Source organism: Brachypodium distachyon, chromosome 4 (assembly GCF_000005505.3).
Source record: "Brachypodium distachyon strain Bd21 chromosome 4, Brachypodium_distachyon_v3.0, whole genome shotgun sequence".
In the NCBI taxonomy this organism is placed as follows: Eukaryota; Viridiplantae; Streptophyta; class Magnoliopsida; order Poales; family Poaceae; genus Brachypodium; species Brachypodium distachyon.
The window spans coordinates 28,831,427-28,852,785 of record NC_016134.3 but is presented as its reverse complement, the minus strand read 5'-3'; the positions used below and the strand labels follow the sequence as shown (position 1 = coordinate 28,852,785).

Sequence of the window (21,359 nt, the reverse complement as noted above, 5' to 3'; positions counted from 1 at the left end):
CCGCAACTCAAATCACGATGCTTCTTGCTCATTATGGTAATTCGGATCTATTACATCAATAAAGCACACCCAATTCGTCACCGTTATGTTCTGACTTTTTTCGTTTCCTTTGCTCCCTCTAATTTGGATTTGAATCTTCCTAAGTTAACGAATATGCTTTTGTCAACATTTGTTTTTCCTGGAAATTGCAACTTGTCTGTTTTTCTGGTTCAAGAGCACTCTGAGGTACAGTACGAATAAGTTTTTCAGGCACTGGATTTTCCAGAAAAATACCAGGTCAGGTATGGATCACACCAAACATATAAAGATACTACAAAGCTAGGTCACATGTGAATTCTAGAGAAATTCACATGCCAAGCATCAGGTTCTAGCAATACACCGATCGACTATATACTTTCTCCTCTTATCTCTCCATATCTATTTACGTGCCCTAAAAGGACAACTATTGTTCTAACATCGGAATATACTGATATAAAAAGATAATCTCTCAAAATGCACGAATGCCCAAATACCAAACTAGATGGCCAGGCAGAAACCGTTGCACACACGAACACTGGAGACCGACAGGCAGTTGATGAAAAAGACCATGCCGCGACCTAGCGACGCAAACAGTATCCAGCATACGTCCTGTTCTAGAACAACCTCCAAATCTTTCAAATTTTGAGCAAAAAAACATTTGAACTTGCAAATTGGCCTATAAACGGGACACAACCAGGATCCTAATTGCATCCTTATCGCGACCCGCTCCAGCAAATCGTCTCACCATCCACTCTTAACAAGTCGCCAAAACCACCCATCCCTCCAGCCGTTTCACGATGCCTCCAGCGTGGATAAGTCACTGGCACGGCTATCTTCCGGAGTACTCAGTCACTCAGCACAGCTCCTGTCTGTTTTCGTCAAGGAAAATGACTGCTAAATGACAAAATTATAAAGGTGAGGTGTCTAAAAAACACTCTGGTACGTGTACATCGCCCATCATCTTTTCATCAGATCATAATTTATAATTTATACATACATAGATAATGCGTAGGATGGAAGACGTTCCATGCATACATATATAACAAACAGTTCAAACTGAAATGGGCAATCAGGAGCAGTTACATGTGACATTATAGGACAAAACTGCCTGGAGCCCAACACTGATGGCTCACCTAATAGTGCACAATCCAATCCACCAAAAATTAAAAACTTGAGATGTGCCTTTAGAAAGCTTTTCCTGGTCCAAGTGTGGTCCTGCTGGTTTGTTGGCTTCTAGAAGGCCTGCCTACCTACCTACCTCATCTTTTTTTTCCCTTTTTCTTTTTGGGCACATAAATTAACTAACTTGCACAACGTTGGCAGGTGGACAAGGCTCAGTGATACCAATATAATGATGCACTGTAGTACTAGTACCACTATTAAGATTATAGAATAGATTAGGGCAAAGATTATGGGCGTCATCCATTTGGCAACCTGTGTGCACCTACTTTGTGTTTTTCTCCAAGTTAGCATGTGTCATGAGTTATGTGGAATTGAAGTATTGTACATAAAGCAATATTGTTCCATCATATCTTAATCCTTAAGGCTTTCAGAACTAAACAAGATCTACTTGAGCTTTAACTAGAAGCCAAGATCTTCCCAACACACGTCGCCCATGTGCTTTAATTAATTATTCTGAAAACTTGACATGATTTATGTTACTCTACAGCTTGCTGATTATGGAAACGTATGCACAATGATCTATTCAAATCTTAAAAATAAGAAAGCAAGTTAGAATAAAAACATGACGCCGGCGGTGTCTGTTCTTTGCAGGCACTGCATAGCGTTTACATAATACTAGTACGTTAAGAACTTTCTCCAGAATACGCTATCAAGAATGTTCTTTTTCCTCACCTGTTGTATTGTTTTGCCCTAGAATCTTTGTGTCCACACTACATCACACTATTCACTGGAATACTCAATTATTACTCATTCCTAATTATGTCTGGACAGAGGCCAGTACCAAGGTGCATCAGTGTAGTAATAAATAAATACACTTTTGCACTTTTACTTCTCAGGTTTTTCAAGTTTATTTTACCCTGCCCCGTGAGATCACATTACACGTAATGTGTAGAAAAAGAGATCCAGTGCATAGATTGCACTGATATATCAATGCTATATGTCTCTTTCCCAGTTTCTCTTAGAGCGCGAGAGGTTTAGGAGAATATGAGTCCAGAATTAATATTACCTGTGCTCAGAATCTCCCAGTTCACACTGGGGCGAGGAAGCTGTGTGTACTGAGCAGTGGATGTGACAGATTCGGAATAATTTCCCTCTTTGCTTGGAGAAAGCTACCAGGCACCAACGCAGCAGCCACTCACACTTTCTATCTACCTTGCAGCCATGCAGAATCACTTGGTTGAGCAAAGGTAGCCACTTTTCACTGCATGGCTAAGCTATCACTGAGCTCCAAGTTTCTAACTGGACAACTGGTGTATATATGGACACAGCTAAGCACTTCTGTATCAGAAGATATTTAGGGACATGCTGTTGCACATGGTACACAATTCTGGACGAAATGATACATAACTGCCACACACACCTCTTAACATTTGCCACTGTCTGATCTTCCAGGCTTCCTCATAAATACGCCAGGAAGAAGTCTTGCCAGCAGCACTCCAGGCATGTCTGAATGTCTTGAAGCCTGCTGTCATGTGCTTTAAGTCAGAACATTTGGGTGGAAAAGGTCAACGTAACAGACTGATTTGCCGTCACGGTTTGTGACCATGATCCTGGATAATCTGGTGGCACAGCTACATGAACATATTCCGAATGGCAGCTCACCAACATGGGCTGTCAGAACCCAAGATCAAATGATGGAGGTGGGAAGCTCAGATCAGATGCTCGCTTAGTTTCTGCTGGTTTCTGTGCTGATTGTGCTTTCTGGAGTCTCAGTTGCTCGGTCGCTTGTGCTTCGATTGCATCGAAGTCAAGGCTCTCAAAGAAAGCATCGTCGTCCCAGTATATGTCATTATTGACTCCAGTAGTAAGATGTGCAGAAGGTGGTGCCGGTTCCAGTTCTGGTTCCGGTTCAAGATTTATGACAGGAATTGAGACAGCTTGCTGGAAGCTTAGCTTTCTCTTTCTGCTGTCTAATTTGGTGGTTGATTCACAATTGATCACACTTGCTTCACCCTGTTCCTTTATCGAACTAGCTCTCTCCATGGAGCCTAGAGGACTTGGGCCAGTGGTATCATGTGTTTGAGGAATCCCTCGTGGAGTCTCAATAGGATTGTGCAAGTTCCCAGATGAACAGCTCGAACTTCCAGCTCTATAAGCAGAATTGTCAGAGACATCTTGGTATCTTGATGGCAGAACTACTGTGGACTGAGTAAGTAGTGATCGCCTGCAAAAACATCAGACAGTGTATGAGTTTCAAAGTTTCCTTCAGCAACTTCTTTCCAAGAACAGAAACATGAACACGGTTCTGGAATTCTTATGCTCAGAACATGAGTGAACAGGAAATGTGCAAAGCTAACTGCCAATATATCTGGTTCTCAGTTTCCAACATGACTGATCGCAAAAAAGCTAGTACTTCCAATGAAAAGAATATCGAGCCAATAGTTATCAGCTTCTCACGATCCACCCCACGTTAAAAAATGACGGTAAATTCTAAATAGGATCGTCACCTCAGAACTTTGAATGTGAATTGTATGCACATAATGTTCTAGGTATCTGCGTTATAATTTACAAATAATGTAAGCAGGAAATAATGTATGAAATAATGTCTGGTGCTCTGGTCATCTTGTAATACCTATAGAAGGCCATCATGTCACCAGTGTTTTGACCACCTTGTTCACTCTGGGTGAATTGGCCTGTAGGAGTTGTCTGATCATCAATAAAGCTATCTTCGTATTTGTCGTCACTCTGACCATCATCCTCATCCACTGAAATATTAGCATCTTCGGACACCCTACAGCAATAATATAAGGTTACAATAATCGAAAGCTTTTTTCATGCTACTAGGTGGTTACACCCATGTCCGTTTCATACAATCTATGGAGTGCAATACTTAGTATGGAGTATGTAAGACCAACTAGTACACATAATTTTTAAATATACTCCCTCACATGTACAAATATTAAGGTATTTTTAAAATGTGCTAAAAACTTTGGGGTACCAACGTGTGTTTAGTACGATGCATTTTCCCTAATTGAAATATCAGAATGCTCCTAGAGTGATATCAAACACTGAAATCCTTTTTTAAAAAAGAATTCATTTGCTAATATCAAAATTTCAATGCAAAGGTTCTAATAATCTTACTCGACTTCCTCATCGATGTATATATCCAGACGCCTCTTGGCCTTCCCTTTGTTTCCTACAACAGAAATAGATAAGTGCTATCAAGGTACGAAGGTTATGTCAAGATTTCAGGCTTGTGAGGACAGCAAAAGGTTAAAAAGTATTATACCGATAAAAGATTGAGTAGGTAACAAGAATTTAGGGAGTTATAAAGAACAAAATTAAAGGTATTACGAAAGGTTAATAAGCATGCTCAACTCACCAATAGCATGCTCCATTTGGTTGGGCATAGTTTTATTTGCAAGATCGTATTGTCCTTCAACAAATCTATCATATCTGTTATTCAAAGACACTGAGGAAACTCTCTTGATCTTGTCACCAAATTTGCAGAGTCTTCTGTACTTGGGTGCTTGCTGTACTGACCCTGATGTATCCCCTACTACTGAATTAACCTGCCACTCATCAGATAAACTATCACACAGTAGATTTGCTGTAGGAGTATGAGCAGCAGGACTACACATTTTCGCATTTGAAGGACACATTGGCTCTTCCGTCCTTGCTTGAATCTTATCTAGGACATCATCTCTGGACGAACTTGGAAATTCAGTGACCCCAGCAGAAATTTGACCTTTCTTCCAAAAGCTCAATGGTCCGTTCTGGCATCCTGAACCATTGGTCTGAACTCCCTGACCGTGTGTCTTCGAAGAACAAACCTTAGGAATAAAACAAGCATTAGCAGCACTGTCTATTTCTAATTGCTGGTGGTTAACATCGAGGATTGGAGACTCGGGAACAATTCCTTCTTCAATATAATGGGTTAACCTGGGACTAAGTTCCTCACTATCTTGTTGAACTGACAAAACTGGGCTCCCTGGTTTAGTATTGCATGGCGAGTCCCATTTTTCTCTTGGGCTTGTAAATGTGTTAGATGGAGATCCAGGGTGGATGTTATGTTTATCATGGTCATGTTTGGAATATTCTGGGGAATGAGGGGCTAAACTGGATGCATTAGTTACAAATATCAAATTTCTTGAATAAGCACCATCTGTTGTTGGACCACTGAAAGGAGTGGTCTTGTTCTGAACTTTCTGTTGCCAATTTATGTTTGTTTTGTCCTTATTGATTTCAGCTGATCTCGGCAGGGCAGGTACAAAGGTAATTGACACGAAGCCTCCAACATCCACAGTTACATAATCTCCACTGAAGAAAGAGTGGAGAGGATATTTGTTGACCGGAGAACTTGGCACACAGACACTTTTACTCAATGCCACTTCTCCAGATGAAAAGTAAGGACATTCCACTTCCGGTGCCTGGTCCTTCACCGTTGCTACATCAGCAGATTCTCGTAAAGGGCTTCCACATTGAACATAGGTATTCTGAAACAGCACCAGAACTTTTTCATCTCTAAAATTATAAAGGAAAACAAATTATAAAATCCTAGCAGATGGTCAATGAATCTACCTTTGTTGTAGAGAAAGAAAGATCTTGAAGTTGTTGCATAGCATCAACTAGCATATCTGTGGTTCGAAATGAATGGGGTACTTTATAGATATCGCATGGAGAAACCTGAAAACTAGGAAATGCAACAAGAGATGGCTTCCAAATATCCTCTTTGCATGCAATGAAGTACCGAGCAATCAATTGACCGTCTTCCTCTGACAACTTATTCAAAATTGGAGATACACAACTAGCATCGACTTTTATTTTCTTTGAGTGAGGAACATACTTCTCTATTGACAATTTAACATATTTAACTTCTGGTTTATAGACATGTGGAACCTGTTAGAATGGATAACATAATTAGCACCTGCAGAGTGAAGAAATGGTTTTATCAACAAACAGAGCAAACAGAATTACCATCCTAGGACTAGCATGGTAATCAAATTTGTCACGTTTACGTAATAGATTCTTCATCGTCCGAGTACTTCCTTGTTTCCTTGTGTACCCTTGCAACTCCTGCCCTTCACAAGCCAGAACCAGTTTGCGCAGTTAAGGTAACCAATGCCCAAGAGAGGAAAAACACATTAAAAAACTGCAACTCCATGCTGGATTTGATAATTTTCATCAACACGAAAGGATATCAACTCGCCCTTCATGCTTCCGCCCAGTCCTTCCCATTCGCTGAATCATTCTTAATGGAGAGACATTGGCATCGAAACAGATCACAAGATCAACCTCCATAATATCTAGTCCTTCCTCACCAATTGATGTTGCCACCAAAATATTGTATTCCCCGGACCGAAATTTCTGTAAGCAATTTACAGGATAAGTGTTGAATAGTTGTTGCTGGACAGTTAGTGGGCTGTGTAGTTGGCCCATGTGGCCCATATACCTTTCCCTGTACTACTATATATATATCCCACTGAGGGAACCCTATGCAAGGGGTGGCAGGTCTGGGCGTCCTGCTTCAAGGGGTGGCAGATCCGGGCGTCCTGCTGCAAGGGGTGGCAGATCCGGGCGTCCTACTTCTAGGAGTCCAAGGGGAGAGCTGTGGTGAGAGTGAGGCATGGCGGAAGACCTGGCAAAGGCGCTGGACACGCTGGCAGAACTGATAACCAGCAAGAGTGTGGAAACTGCTGCTGCTGCTGTAGCGGTGGCTCTGGCCAAGACAGCAGATGGAACACTTCCATCTGCTTTGGGAGCTAGTTCTGCACAGACAGAAGGGGTGCATTGCCACCAAATGAAGTGAAGTTGGAAGGGGTAAACAACTACCAGCTGGTCAAGGAGAGGATTGCTTCTGTTGAAGATGAAGGCCTTGGAGGGATATGTTCTGGGCGAGGTTAGTGAACCTGAAGACAAGAAAGGGGGTGAATGGAAGAAGTGGAGCACTACAGATTTGGGTATTCTTGCGTGGCTCCTGAATTCTTTAACCCCATCTGTGGCTGCGTCAGTTGAAGCTCTTACAACTGCTCGTGAGGTGTGGGATGCTCTGTCCCAGATGTACTCAGGCAAAGGAAACGTGATGCTTGTTTCTCAGCTTGAAGATAAGGTTCATGACCTAACTCAGGGCGAGAGGATGGTGATGACTTATGTGGGAGAGTTGAAGCAATTGTGGGCTGATCTTGATTTTTTAAATCCTCTGGTATTAGCTCATCCTGAATGTGTGGCGGCAGCAAAGAAGTGGATTGAAGGCAAGCGAGTTCTGAAATTTTTGAAGGGATTAAATTCAGAATTTGAAAATAGAAGAGCATCCTTGATGCAGAATCATGCACAATTACCATCACTTGAGGAAGCTATTGCAGCCATTGCTCAAGAGGAAACAAGGTTGAAGAGAACTAGAAAAGGAGAATCTGCCCCTAGACCCACATACTTTGTGTCTGAGAAACCCGAAACTAGAGACTGTTACAATTGTGGGCTGCAAGGGCATCTTAGTTGGCAATGTCCTGCTCCACCACGTCAAGTCAGGGGAGGTTATAGAGGAGGCAGACCAGGCAGAGGTGGTTACAGAGGTGTTAGAGGCCGAACAGGGGGGTGATACAATCAGAATTACAACCAGAATCAGAATTTTTCACAAGGGGGAAATAGAGCAAACATGACTGTTGAAGACCAGGGAGGACAATCAAATGCATCTCAAGGCGAAGCAAAGAAAAATGAGAAGCAGGGGGAGAGTTCCTTGGTCAGTTTGCCCATTTTGTCTACACCAATGAAGGTAATTCTGAAAATGTCTCTCTCACCACTCACCAGCTTGAATCTGAGTGGGTTTTGGATTCAGGTGCCTCTAAGCATGTTACTGGTAACATTAGAGAATTTGAAACATATAACCAGTATTCTCTTACTTGTCAACAAACCATGCATACTGCGGATGGAACTGCTCAACCAGTAAAAGGTGTTGGAACTGTGAAATGTTCTCCAGGCATACAACTAGCTACTGTGTTACATGTACCTGCTTTCCCAGTTAACTTAATATCCCTGAGCAGTCGTATTGATCAGATTGATTGTTCTGTCACTCTTAACAAGAAAGGATGTTTGATTCAGGAGGGGGAAACTGGCAGGAAGATTGGGGAAGGAATCAGACGTAGGGGGCTATGGTACCTTGACCGAGAGAAGAATGGAGGGCAAGAATCATCATTGATACTTGCAGCGGTCCAGGGTGATAAGGAGACAATGGCGATGATTCACCATTGTCGAATGGGACATGTTTTTTTTTGATAAAATGAACAAAGTTTATCCTGCTGTAATGAGTAAGGTAGATTTGAGTAAACTAAAGTGTGATGCGTGCGAGTATGCAAAACACACTAGAACCTCTTATGTATTTGTGCATGAGGAACATTCATCTAGAGATAGCATGTCAGATGCTTCGGATGAGCAATCTGATGCTAGCAAAGAATCTATAGACTGTCCAATTGCTTTGAGGAAAGGGAGACGAGCTGCATCAAAACCTGTGAACAGATATGGCTTTGAACATAACATAGCTAACTATTTGTCATATGATGGACTCTCATCCTCATACAAGGCATTTATAGCATCACTTCAAAGTGTTTCTGTACCAACTAATTGGAAGATAGCAAAACAAGACCCAAAATGGTGTGAGGCCATGAGAGAAGAATTGGAAGCACTGAAGAAGAATCAAACTTGGGAGATGACTGAACTTCCAACAGGGAAGAAAGCTGTTGGGTGCAAGTGGGTTTTTACAGTCAAACAAAGTCCAGAAGGACCTGATATTGCATATGCAGTAAGCATTGTCGGCAGGTATATGTAGGAGCCTAGAACGGGTCATTTGGATGCTGTGTATAGAATTTTGAGATATCTAAAAGGAAGCCCAGGAAAGGGATTGTGGTTTAGGAGCAATGGTCATCTTGAGATTGATGGATACAGCGACGCAGATTGGGGAAGCTGTCTTGATGATAGGAGGTCAACTTCTGGGTATTGTGTATTTGTGGGAGGAAATCTTGTGTCATGGAGAAGCAAGAAACAGTCTGTTGTATCAAAATCTACAGCAGAGGCAGAGTACCGAGCTATGTCACAAGGTCTAAGTGACATGTTATGGGTAAGACATCTTTTAAGAGAGTTAAAGGTACTAAGGGAAGGCTGTCTAAATGTCTGGTGTGATAATAAGTCAGCCATATGCATAGCAAATAATCCAGTTCAGCATGACCGAACCAAACATGTGGAGATTGACAGATTTTTCATCAAAGAAAAATTGGATGTAGGAATTATTCAAATTGGATATGTAAGTACTGGACGACAGATTGCGGATTGCTTAACAAAGGGGTTGGGAGCTAAGGAATGCAAGTTGGCATGTGACAAGATGGGAATGATAGACATCTATCATCCATCTTGAGGGGGAGTGTTGAATAGTTGTTGCTGGACAGTTAGTGGGCTGTGTAGTTGGCCCATGTGGCTCATATACCTTTCCCTGTACTACTATATATATATCCACTGAGGGAACCCTAGAGGTGTGAGAGAATAGAAGGTTAGCCCCCATCTCTTGTACTTCAATAAGTTGGGGTGGGAGGAAAATAACGGGGTATTGTTCAATACCTGTAAAATAGCCTGCTGCATTTTCTGTGTCTGCCCCTTCAGCCTGTCACCTGTAAAGGCCAAAATCTTATAACTAGACCGTGTGACTGTGTGGCCCTGTAAGATTTTTTTTTATTTTTGATATGGCCCATGTAATTAACTGAAATTTTTTTATATAACAAGTGGTTGTGTGATTGTTACTAGACAAAAGAATAAGAATTATGTGTTTAAATCATTGTTCAAGAAATCGGTAACTGCTCGGTCGGGTAGAGATTAGCGATTAATCGGAAATCGGACCGATTAATCGGTTTACTCAGTCTATCATTAATCGGTCGAACATTACAGTAAAATATGCTATACAGTACCTAGAGCAGTGTCAAATTCAGAATTATCCCATATTTAATATTCAGCCCATCCAAAAAGAGAGGCCCAGGCCCATTTATCCTCACGTTCTGCTCACGTTTGCCCTAAGACTCCACGTAATAATCCAATCCTCATCCCTCGATCGATCAAGAACAGGAGGTGGCGGCGCGCTCCATCGTTGGCTCGTCTCCTTCTCACCCCCGACGACCGCTGCCGCCTCCGTCACCGGCTTGCCATCCACTCGCCCCCAATGCCCCCTTTTGCTTCCGTCGCTGGCTCGTGGAGGAGGAGCCGCGACGGAGCACCAGAGGCACTACACAGTGCTAGATCCGGGCGTCGGCGGTCAGTTTCCTGGCCGGCAGCGGGTGAATTGGGGGCAGCGCCACACTTCGCTACGCTAGATCGAGGCTTCGGCCCGGGGAGAAATTGGCAGGGGCAGCCAATTTCGTGGTTTGGGTTGGGAAAATTATCGGATTTGGCATGCGATTAATCGGTTTTCGGCCGATAAATCGGTTGTAATCGGCCTGACCGATTAACGCTGGCGATTACCGTTAATCTTACCAATGCCCTCCCGATCAGCGATTAATCGGCCGATTAATCATTGAATCGGCCGATTTCTTGAACAGTGGTTTAAATACCCTTGAGAACAAGAAATACATGCATGCATGTGCCTGTATTTCTGTATGCATCTATGTGATGTCATATGAATCACTGATACACCCCTTAGGAGTCATACCTGTAGAGGTTTGACCGATGAATTGAGCAGGTCTGAAAATTCCGGTACCACTATCACTCAGTGCACCCAATATTTCTCTGTGATTCAAAGTAACCGATAAAACATTCAGACTGCATATAATCTGATAAACAATCAATGAAAAACACCAACGGTCGACTACAGACATTGTTTTTGACAGACAGCCAAGAAAACAAGGAGTAACTTTTAAAAACAGTTAATGACCATTCTGTGAAGCTTATTTGCCTTTTCGGGTGTTGACTACTCATGGAAATATACATTATACATGGCCCGTTTTTGCACAGGTTGGCAAAACCCAGGTTTGAACAGTCCTAGCGAATATATTTTTCACGGCCGATGGAGACATAATCCTACTGTAACATCAGTTAGAGCATTAGTACATACTCCCTCCTTTTCACAAAGGTTGGCATATTTGGTTTCGTTAAGACAACGCTTTGACGAATGGTAACTCTATTCATATATCATTTATATGATACGAAACCATAATTATTAGTAAGAACTTTCGAATTCAAATCTAATTGATATAAATTTCATGTATGAAAAAAAACACATGTATTAATTTAGTCATTCTCGGTGAAAGTCTTGTCTTAACGAAACCAAATACGCCAACCTTTGTGAAAAGGAGGGAGTACAAGCCAAATGCTTGTGCTTTGCAATTGATTCTTTTTTCTATTTTATGAGTTATTTTGCCATTACTCCTTTACCATGTTCAAGATAAATATTACTGTGCAAGATAAAATATTATCTCGAAATATACATCGACCAAATCAACTAATCAAGGCATCGTGATACATGTGTATTACATAGAGTGGATGGCAATCGCTATAATTTCTTGACGGGCTAATACTTAAGAGGTAAACTTGGCATGTGTGAACAGATTGCCACCAACTCAGATCTTTATAAGAGTGAACATAACTGTCAGGTGTCAAGTATGTTAGTCTAGCAATACCAAACAATATAATGTGGGACTGATAACTTGAACATTTTAATTTGTGAAGAAAATTATGAGTAAGCATGCCAATTTGATGCATATATGAGCTCTCGAGTCTCAACTAGAATATATGAGCTTTCTACTTGAACAAAGCTAGAACATTCCCACTCGGGCACTACAAGCTTCTATTCAGACAATGCTACAATCTCTCTCATTTGAACACTGCAGGCTTTCGCCTAGGGCTTGAGTAGGATACAACGAGATTTCTACTAGGGCAATACTACAAGGTCTCTCCTCAAATACTACAAGCTTTCAACTAGGGTACTATCCACAAGCTTTAATTCTACTCAAGACAACACTACAAGCTATCTCCTCAAAGCTTTGTACTTAATTATGAGCTTTAAACATGAAAATTGTTAAAACTTAACTCAGAAAATTTGAACCATTAGTGCAACCTTCAGACTGTTAACACAAACATAAGAAAATAATTTAAAATAGAACCATGAGCTTAAAAATCAACCTAAATCATCAACAATCTTATATGGCCCCTCATCCTATGATTTCCAATATCTGATTTCCTTTTCGCTACGTTAAAAAAAAGACTTTCCAGAAGTGTGAAAAGATAATGGTGGTAAATGGACCTTTTCTTTTATCACAACACGCATAGATGTGTAAATTGTAAAATGATATACATAATAGCTTAAGAGACTATTACAACGGTTGAATCTTACTTGACACTTTCCCGGTAATGTGAAAATATTATCACCCTTGAGTCCTTTGGATTCTTTTTGTCTGCATAAAGATAGCCAGTACCAAGCTCATCAGAGCAAAGTTAGCTTTGTTTTTAATTAAGAGAGTGGAAACAGTTAAAGCGAATTGATAGAGAAGGCTCTTCCTAGGAGACATCCACATGTGAGTTGTGATACAATCATGTGTAACTACTCAAAGCAGATAGAACATTGCGAGTAGTATCAACTGTCAACTCTTCTGATACAAGCAATAATTTAAGAGCTGAGTTTCACAAACATATCCCTGCTAGTCTACTGTAACTATACCAAAAGGAGTTACTATTCTTACAAATAGGAAGAAAACAGAGGAGCGCCATCAACCTACTCTATTAGTTGTCCTAAAGAATTGGTGAATTTTACTACAACGGAACATTATACATTTATAGATCATCAAATAAACTGGACAAATTATGTACCACATTATACAAGTAGAAGGTTGCTTACGGAAGTGATCGAGTAACACTTCTACCAATTTATGCACTTTTGGACTAGGCACACCCTTTCCCACGATGCTCCCCATCATTTCCTTTGCTTTTATGAAGACTTCATTCCTTGAAAACAAATTCCACGCCCTTCAATAAACAAGAACCATGGTGTCAGGAACAAAAGGCCTATTTCTGAAACTAAGTAGAGGATGCACAAAATCAAGAAGAAGATTTGGTATCAATATATGGTTCTGATTCCTTGGATAGACAAATCAGACATTATAACACAAGATGTTTACATAATCAGGAGGAACTCGGGCTGGAATTTAGATAGACTTGTAGGCCCAGTTGGTTCAGAAAGGATGGTGAACATGATAGGTGGAGGTTGCATTACTTATCACATATATCAATCAGAGTACATAGGTAAATCGATGTTCAGCTGTAAATGGAACAGCTCAAACGCATCTAATTAAGCTGCACTGGCCCATCTTGAATCCTCTATATATCGACAAATTACATGTATGTTGTCAGCAGTTGAGATTACTTCTGCTTTTAAGAAAACAGGATCCAACAAGGTTCTTCTTCCATGCCCAAGAGAATATTGCGCAAAAGTCATTAGGGCTTAGTTATGCATTACTATCCACACACACACAAGTTAAATCATGTACTCCCTCCGGCCGGAATTACTTATTACATGTATCTAGACGCTTTTTAAACATAGATACATCCAAATTTGGGCAAATTTGAGACAAGTAATATGGGTCGGAGGGAGTAGCAGAAATGGTGTAGCAAATACCCTTCACTCCATGTAGCTTCAATCGACTGATGTGCTGGCTTGATTCCATGGCTCAATAGCAATTTACTTATACGACAAAGTGAGACAACAGCCGCAAAAGATCTGCGAATTTCTTTTTTCTTTTCCAAGGGAAGATTTGGTAGGGGTGCTTGGTTGAATTTCTCCTTTAAAATGTGCAGTTGATGTGGGGTCCACTGGCAACAATAGTTACCAATTAATAATGCACATGTGTAGCAAATAAGAAATGAGTACATGAGCAGCAAATCATAGCCAACATGATGATTGACATATTTAAGAGATGAGAAACATACATTTGAAGCATCCCTATTGTCAATCACCCCAGCAGCACGCAGTTGGGCAATATGTGGACGTATAATTTCTAAAAGCATCTCATTGATTTGAGCTGTATCACTGCCAACAGGAACCTGCACTGAAACAAGTAAATTTCACAGATTATAAAAACTGTGTATTACCGATTTCCCACAGTTCATACACACCTTTACGAGATCAACTGTGCGTGTGTTAACATATCGTTGGACTTCAGGATCACTTTCGTCACGATGAATCAACTCTGATATGTGTAAATTGTTGATAACACCTTGAATATCTGGATGCTTTGCTGAAAGACATGCCCGGGATAAGATTGTAAAATTAGAAAGAGGGTCATTTTTATGCAAGCACTTCAATCATAAGTGCAGAGACTTACATCCTGGTGTAGCAGTCAAAGCTAAAATTCTTAATGGTACATTTGATGCCACCAACTGTAAACATAGCAGAAAATAACTGAACAAGCATACATGGGAACTGTGAAGAACTCGTACAACTAACTTACCGATATCATCAGTTAATTAGATGAGCTTGATAATGTGGGAAACGCGTGATGACTTAAAATAAAGGACATGGGTATTGTGGAATTCAAATAAAACAAGATAGATAAAGTACTTGAGTATGAAACATGCCTCACGGACAGCACTACAGTAAGAATGATTTCCAGAAGCTCTATGAGCTTCATCTATCACCAAGCAAACCAGTTGTTTCACCATGCATATACCTGTTAAAAGCAAACTTCATAACTCCATATCAGAGAGGAACTGAAGAGATAATACCAGCGAAGTCAGTGTGGACAACAAAAGTATGCAACCTGAACTGGACAAACAAACAGGCAGACAGCCTACCATAGAGATAGTCTAGAATTTAAGTGACGAAGTGGTCGATCCAAACATAAATTGAGGCAATAATACTACATGACAGAGAGAATGAAAATTTTATTTTGGATTAAGAGTAAATCATGTAGTTATGAGTTATGACATGGTTTCCTTTGTAGACATTTGTGTAAGTTCACATTTGCACAAAATACAGCTTGTGCAGGATTGCACTTCCAAGTAGGCTATAATGCAACTGCACTTTCACCATACACAGATAAGATGAAGAAAAAAAAATGCATGGTTGCTTTCACAATTAAGTCCATGTTTGGTATTCACTCTAAAACCTACGTAAACAAATGAATCTTAAAGTGACAAAGTAACAAATGACAACAAAAGATATCCAAAAGAAGAATAATAAAGAATGCCACAAACATTCAGGGAAAATCACCAGATCGTATATCATTCTCAAGAATCTGTGGAGTGACGAAGAACACTCTTTTAGACTTCCAAAAACTTGTTCGCTTCTCAGGGCTTAGATTCCCTTTCATATCAATCGCCCACTCCTGAATAAAAAAAGTAAATCTCATTAATCTCCACACTGGCTGAAGAAATGTGTTGATCTTCATTTGACACTAGACATGAATAAATGTATGAAAAATAAAATTTAATACCTGTGGTATACCCACTGTATTATGACATGCCTCAATTTGCTGAGTAACAAGCGGGCGTGAAGGGGCGGTAAATACTATTTTACCTGAACTTTTCAAATGTATCAGATGAGGAGAGTAATTTGTCAGCACGTACATTCTGTAAAAGTTCAACACGAAATACAACATAGAAGACGTGAAGGTATCCAGTTCGGCACAAGACATTACCTTCAGGGAACCATCTAAAATAGTTATACATCACTACTGCAGCAATAAAAGTTTTGCCAAGTCCAGTTGGCAAAGCCACTAGTGTATTTGTAAACAAGGCCTTTTGGACGATATATTGTTGATACTCTCGGACTTCTACATTAGCTGCAACATGAAAAAAAGGCATCAAATTACAAAGATCATATGTAAAAATTGAGAATCCTATAAATATTTACAAAGCAAACATGTTTACAGCAGAACTGAACCATAGAGAGAAAAGGAATCTTTGGCAGGTGCGTAAGATAGTGTTCAAGGAGAGGTAGCTTTGTGGCTTAGTGCCCAGCCAACATCCGTGAGCAGAAGCAAGCACCACAAAGCTTCGAGTAGATAACAGCAGCAAGCTGAGGAATAATAATAATGGAGAAGTAAAAAAGAAGAGCACAGGAAACATCAGGCCATCTATGGCTCATGCTGGTGAGTGAGGAAGAGGAACCCTAAGCCTACCACACAAGAGATCCTCTCCAACGCCACACTGCAGCTGCCGTCCTTCTCCAATTCAGCACCACCCTCCAGAGATCCAAATCTCCACTTCCACCACCGCCTCTCTTTTGCCTAGATTCCACTGTCATCTTTTGTGTTGTTTCTGGTCAACAAAAAGAGATTCAGGGCGGGGTTGGCATATAGGGCATCGAGGACTGGTACTGAACCCAGCAGAGGCGGCCTGAGCCCCACAGGGCCATGCTACTTTGCTGCTTATGGTCTCAAGATGGCAATGGATACCCTGCAAGCGGATATCCACGGATATTTTCTAGGAGGATCTGGTCTTGTAGGAATCAACTTTGATCGTCGCATTTTGACCCTCAGTGCCCACCTTGCCTAGGGCCACCCCACCGACAAGTGCCAAGGCGACACCTATAGGTCGTGTTTTATAACACTGATATCATAGGTTATTGTCCGATCTATACCAATATATTAAATTGGAGTTGGTGGTGATGGTACGGTCGTCGCTGCCATACGTCCTCGACCCTTTCCGCCCGACCCTCTCGCACGGGAGTCCCTGGCACGCGGCCCGACCCTATCCCCTCTCCCTCTCGCTGTCTCGCACCTATCCCCTCGATCAATCCATCCTCCTCGAACTCTTCTTCCTCGCACTGCTCAATCCGCATCCTCCGCGAATTCCCAATCCACCTCCTCCCCTTCATCGCCAGCCTCGCTCGCTCTCCATGCCATCGCAGCCGCTGCTCTCCCCCGCCGCGCCGCCCTCTCTCTTCCTAGCCGCGGACGCCGAGTTGGTGACAATGGGCGGGCGCCGTACGTCGTGGCTTTCGATCCCGCCCCACGCGGCCCGACCGGTTCAGCACTCCTCCACCCATACCGGTCTCTGCCTCCTCCCCGATCCGCCTCCTCCCCGATCCGCCTCCTCTCCCTTCCATCCTAATTCACGATTCCTCCGTCTCATCCCATCGGGAGCCCAGGGCCTCCACCGTTGCCTGCCCTCCCTCCCGCCGCCGTAGCCGCCGTCTCTTTTTCTCCCACCATTGCGGGCTGCTTTCTCTCCAGCTGCCGCCTGCGCCCCGCACTGCCAAGGAGCGGAGCTGCTCCAATTTGTCTCCTTCCTTCCCAATCCCATCTCCCCCTCCCCTGGCTAGCTCGCTGGCAACGCGGTGATGATTCCCCACCGGCTGGGGAGGGAGCAGGCGTGACTTGGCGCGAGTGGTGGGGTGCATGATGTCATGGCGAGCAGGTACACCGCCAGCGCCTGCTTCCGCTGATTCGTTTGCAGACCAAAAGCTGTTGCTGTTGCTTTCCTACCCCTTTCGATCAGTCTCCGTGTAGTTATTTTCCTATTTTGGTTGCTAATTACTTATTCCTAACCCACCTGACCTCTCCATCCTGGTTGTTGTTTGAGTACTGGTGTGTCTCAATCTCCGATTATATGAATTAAATTTGCATTGTATGATTGAGATTTGTTCCATTGTTCTTGGTTGTGCAGGTTCTAAATATGGGCAACCAATGCTACTGCTTTGCAGCCTTCCCTGTGCTTGATGGAATGCTTGGCTGCACCTAAGAGTGGCATGGTATGTGCACAAGAAATTCCATACAAGGCTGGCTGCAGATGGTTGGCATGTTTTGGTTTAGTTGCTTCAAAGGAAGACTTTCCTCAATCTAATTTGGTGATGCTTTTATGAAGTCTGCCTATAAATTTGACAGTAATAATGTATCACCGGAAAACTTGAAAAAGCAGGTCAGAAAGTCCAGCAAGAACAGAGAAGATAGATTCGTACCCATCATGCAGACTCATAATAATTGGGCTTTTTTTGGGAAAACTTGGCAAGAATCATCATTGAGGTCTGTAGGAAAGTGTTCACTGAAGGGAATATCTCCTTAGCTTGTTCCAGGATCAAGGTAAATAATGACTTAACATATTTCCTCTTGATTCAGTTCTGAATACCCCTGTTTGAACTTAAATCTGAACTGTTCTTGTGTTGCAATTTTACAGAAAGCTGCAGCTTATGGGTATGTATTCCTTTCTGTATTTCTGAAGATTTTTTTTGCAGCAGAAGCTAATGCACATTTGGTGAGGTTTATGGATCATGAGATGGATGGATCCATGGTCATCAATAATCAACAGGTATCTTCGAATGTGCTGTTACATCAGTCCAGCAAGGCATGTGTGATAGAGAATTGGAAGGGGGCTAGCAGCTTGTACTGAGTGCCTTCTGTCCCGCCGTTTGCACTTCTAGGAAGTAATGGTTTTGGAGGCCTTTAAGCTAATCCTCCCAAGTGTTTACTTCGATATAAATTACTTCTCGACTATTACTTTTATATCTTTTTTGAATCTCAAGAATCATTCATTCCATATGATAATACGTTCAAGATATAACCAAAGATTTACTCTAAATATAAAAGAGCGGCCACTTGCTCCTCGCCTCCTTTGTGACAAAAAAAACTCCTTGTCTCTTTCTACTGGAAGCAATTAAATCTAATGCAAACTAAAACGGTGGTAATGTTTGTCACTGAAATTAGGACAAATTTACTAGCAAGTGTTATTACTATATAATAGTGGTTTTTAGTCTAATTTTATCTGTAGCGAGTAGTCTAATTTGATTTAACCGTAGCGATGCAAATGTAAATGTAATCTTGAAGGAATTATCATTTTCTTGTGAGGATGTTATTTGAAAAGTATGTCAAACTGCTCGCGGACTGCAAAAGGCTTTATTATCAATTTATTTCGTGGGAACAAAACATGCCATCCATTTTGTTGAATTATTAAGGTGATTTGCAGTGTCATTAGTCAAGCATACTGATGATTTGAGCAAAAATGATTCCGTGGCAACGCACTGGCACTCCACTAGTTTATATAACGTGATTGTTTCATCTTTTGTATATCCGAGGAATGAAAGTCCGTGCATCCTTACTCCAGCGCGGAGAGTACAACTACTAAAAAAAAGAATTCCCGGTAGAGAAAAAATAACCAAGGTGTCGACAAAGTGAAAATATTGCAGAACAGTATTTCACAATCAAGATCGTAAAGCCAAACAAAAATGTTGTTTCTCAAAGGAAATTAAAGATATTCACTTGTTTGTAGTTGCACAAGAAAATCAATAAAACCAAGGAACTAGCAATTTTAATGAGATTAAAGGTATCCGTCTTATCTGACAGCTGCATAAGCAAGAAACCAACTAAACAATTCTATGTCTACCTACTTATGTTTGCCTTTCTAGGTCTAAATCTCAAAATCACTATCTCACACTTGATTTGTCATCAAATTGGACTGTCTTGTGAGTCTGCAGTCAAAATATGATAGCCATAATGCACATGACACTTAAGCTGAAATGATTGCCTAGTAAAACTTTTTACCCCGTGCACTCTAAACCCTGATTGATTTCATACAATTTACCCGAGAAATCCTCTTGATGCCAGATCAAGATATAAGCAGGCAGCCCATAGGTCATTATACAAGTCAATGACTCTCAACACACCACCAAAATGACACTTTTAGATACACCGATAAACACATTGCCAGGGACGTGCCAAACACAAACGCTCACATGCCCACAGGCTATGCTAAAAACAAGAACGTAGCAAAAAAAAAATGCATAAAGAAATCCAACACTCACTTGGATAGATCCACGTCTGCACCGCCTCATGGTCGAGAGCCACGGCGCAGGACCCCTCCACGGCCACGTCCTCGCCCGCCCTCCCTGAGCACCCCACGTCAGAGCTCTCCGGAAAGCGCGCCCCTCCGCCAGCGGGCGCCGCCGCGGGAACCACCGGCGCAGGGGGCAGGTTCTCTTTCGAGGCCTGCCTCCTGGTGAAGGAGTCGACGAAGCGGTGGAGCGTCGACTGCCGCGTGCCGCCTACGGCAGGCCCGGGGAACGGCGCCGCCGCCGCCGCCGAGGGGACGTGGAGCGGCGCCGTCCACGAGGGAGCGGCCGCCCAGGGCTGGGCGGGTGGCGCCGAGGTCGATACGGCGGCGGGGGCCGTGGAGGCCGAGGCAGCGAGGGCGCAGGCGCTGTCGATCTCGCGCACGGCCGCATCCCAGTCGAATCCCTGCGGTTAGGGTTTTGACAAAGGGGACATGAGCACGCACACGCCAGGAGAAGGGAGGACGGGGGGAGACGAGGAGAGCGGAGCGCTTACGTCGTCGTCGTCGAGGACGGGGTGGTAAGACGGCGGCGATCCGGCCATTGGCGCTTGCTCGCGAAGGTTTGCGGATTTGGGGGAATTTTGGGAGGGAAGAGGGGATTTGGGCGGGGAAGCGAGAGTTTCAGAAAGGGCGAGGGGAGACCGGGAGAGGAAGAGAGAGAGAGAGTGGAAGCTATGGTTCGGGCGGAATGTTAAAAAGTTATTGTGTTACATGGCCCATGGGCCAGCTCGAATGGGCAACAGCTGGGCCTAGGTAGCCCATAGGAGGTTTCTGGGACTCATGTAAGACACGAGAGAAATGGAGTGGCTCAACACTTGGATTGTATTGATGAACACAAGGGTATAAATACATGTATAGATGTCTTTGGCAGAGCAGCTAACTCCTACAATCTAGCCAACAAACTACTGGATAAGCTGCCAACGAACTATTAGATAAGTTAGAGACGTTGGGATAGACTAAGTCAGCTAACCAATACTAACGGCTTGTACACACACGTGCAAGACCAAGTCACGTTACTAACACCCCCGGCAGTCACAGCATCGGGATGAAGAATGCTGAGACTGGAGCATAGAGCATCAAACACCGCCGTGGGCAGGCCTTTCGTCATGATGTCCGCGAGTTGTTGTGTCGTGGGAACATGAGTGACTCGAACCTGACCGATGGCCACCTTCTCCCGGACGAAGTGTACATTGAGCCCAATGTGCTTCGTTCGTTTGTGATGGACAGGGTTGGCGGCAAGGTAGACGGCGGAGACGTTGTCGCAGAACACAGCAGTGGCCGTGCGGATGTCGTAGTGCAGCTCGCCCAGAAGTTGTCGAAGCCAAGTACACTCGGCAACAGCATTTGCCACGGCATGGTACTCCGCTTCCGCACTGGAGCGGGAGACGGTGACCTGTCGTTTGGACGACCAGGACACAAGCGAGCCGCCAAGG

General features: G+C 42.8%; 1 protein-coding gene and 1 long non-coding RNA gene across 7 annotated transcripts; one reads left to right on the top strand and one right to left on the bottom strand.

The window, feature by feature from the left end:
* Nucleotides 1-368: 368 nt before the first annotated feature.
* Nucleotides 369-20,583, bottom strand: LOC100835661 (DEAD-box ATP-dependent RNA helicase FANCM). Of its 6 annotated transcripts, none has more exons than XR_001407708.2 (22): nucleotides 20,421-20,583; nucleotides 19,898-20,330; nucleotides 15,798-15,941; nucleotides 15,594-15,676; nucleotides 15,371-15,485; nucleotides 14,737-14,828; nucleotides 14,484-14,538; nucleotides 14,275-14,396; nucleotides 14,089-14,202; nucleotides 13,778-13,971; nucleotides 13,001-13,128; nucleotides 12,500-12,560; nucleotides 10,820-10,896; nucleotides 9,742-9,791; nucleotides 6,342-6,507; nucleotides 6,118-6,239; nucleotides 5,722-6,039; nucleotides 4,523-5,636; nucleotides 4,282-4,336; nucleotides 3,773-3,931; nucleotides 2,207-3,364; nucleotides 369-912 (listed from the first exon to the last, which is right to left on the bottom strand). XR_001407708.2 is itself a non-coding variant. In XM_010239584.3 (21 exons), exons 1-21 carry the CDS (start codon nucleotides 20,466-20,468, stop codon nucleotides 2,815-2,817), a joined length of 4,200 nt encoding a protein of 1,399 aa, XP_010237886.1. In that variant the 5' UTR covers nucleotides 20,469-20,583; the 3' UTR covers nucleotides 1,721-2,814. The 6 variants fall into 6 exon arrangements, 3 of the variants coding, with proteins under 3 accessions (XP_010237886.1, XP_024310190.1, XP_024310191.1); XR_001407707.2 differs by having other exon boundaries at nucleotides 369-909; XR_001407709.2 differs by having other exon boundaries at nucleotides 369-887.
* LOC112268599 lies at nucleotides 15,918-19,524 on the top strand. The gene is made up of 3 exons (XR_002959942.1): nucleotides 15,918-17,520; nucleotides 17,770-18,182; nucleotides 18,277-19,524. It is a non-coding gene; the product is annotated as an uncharacterized LOC112268599 (long non-coding RNA).
* Nucleotides 20,584-21,359: the final 776 nt, after the last annotated feature.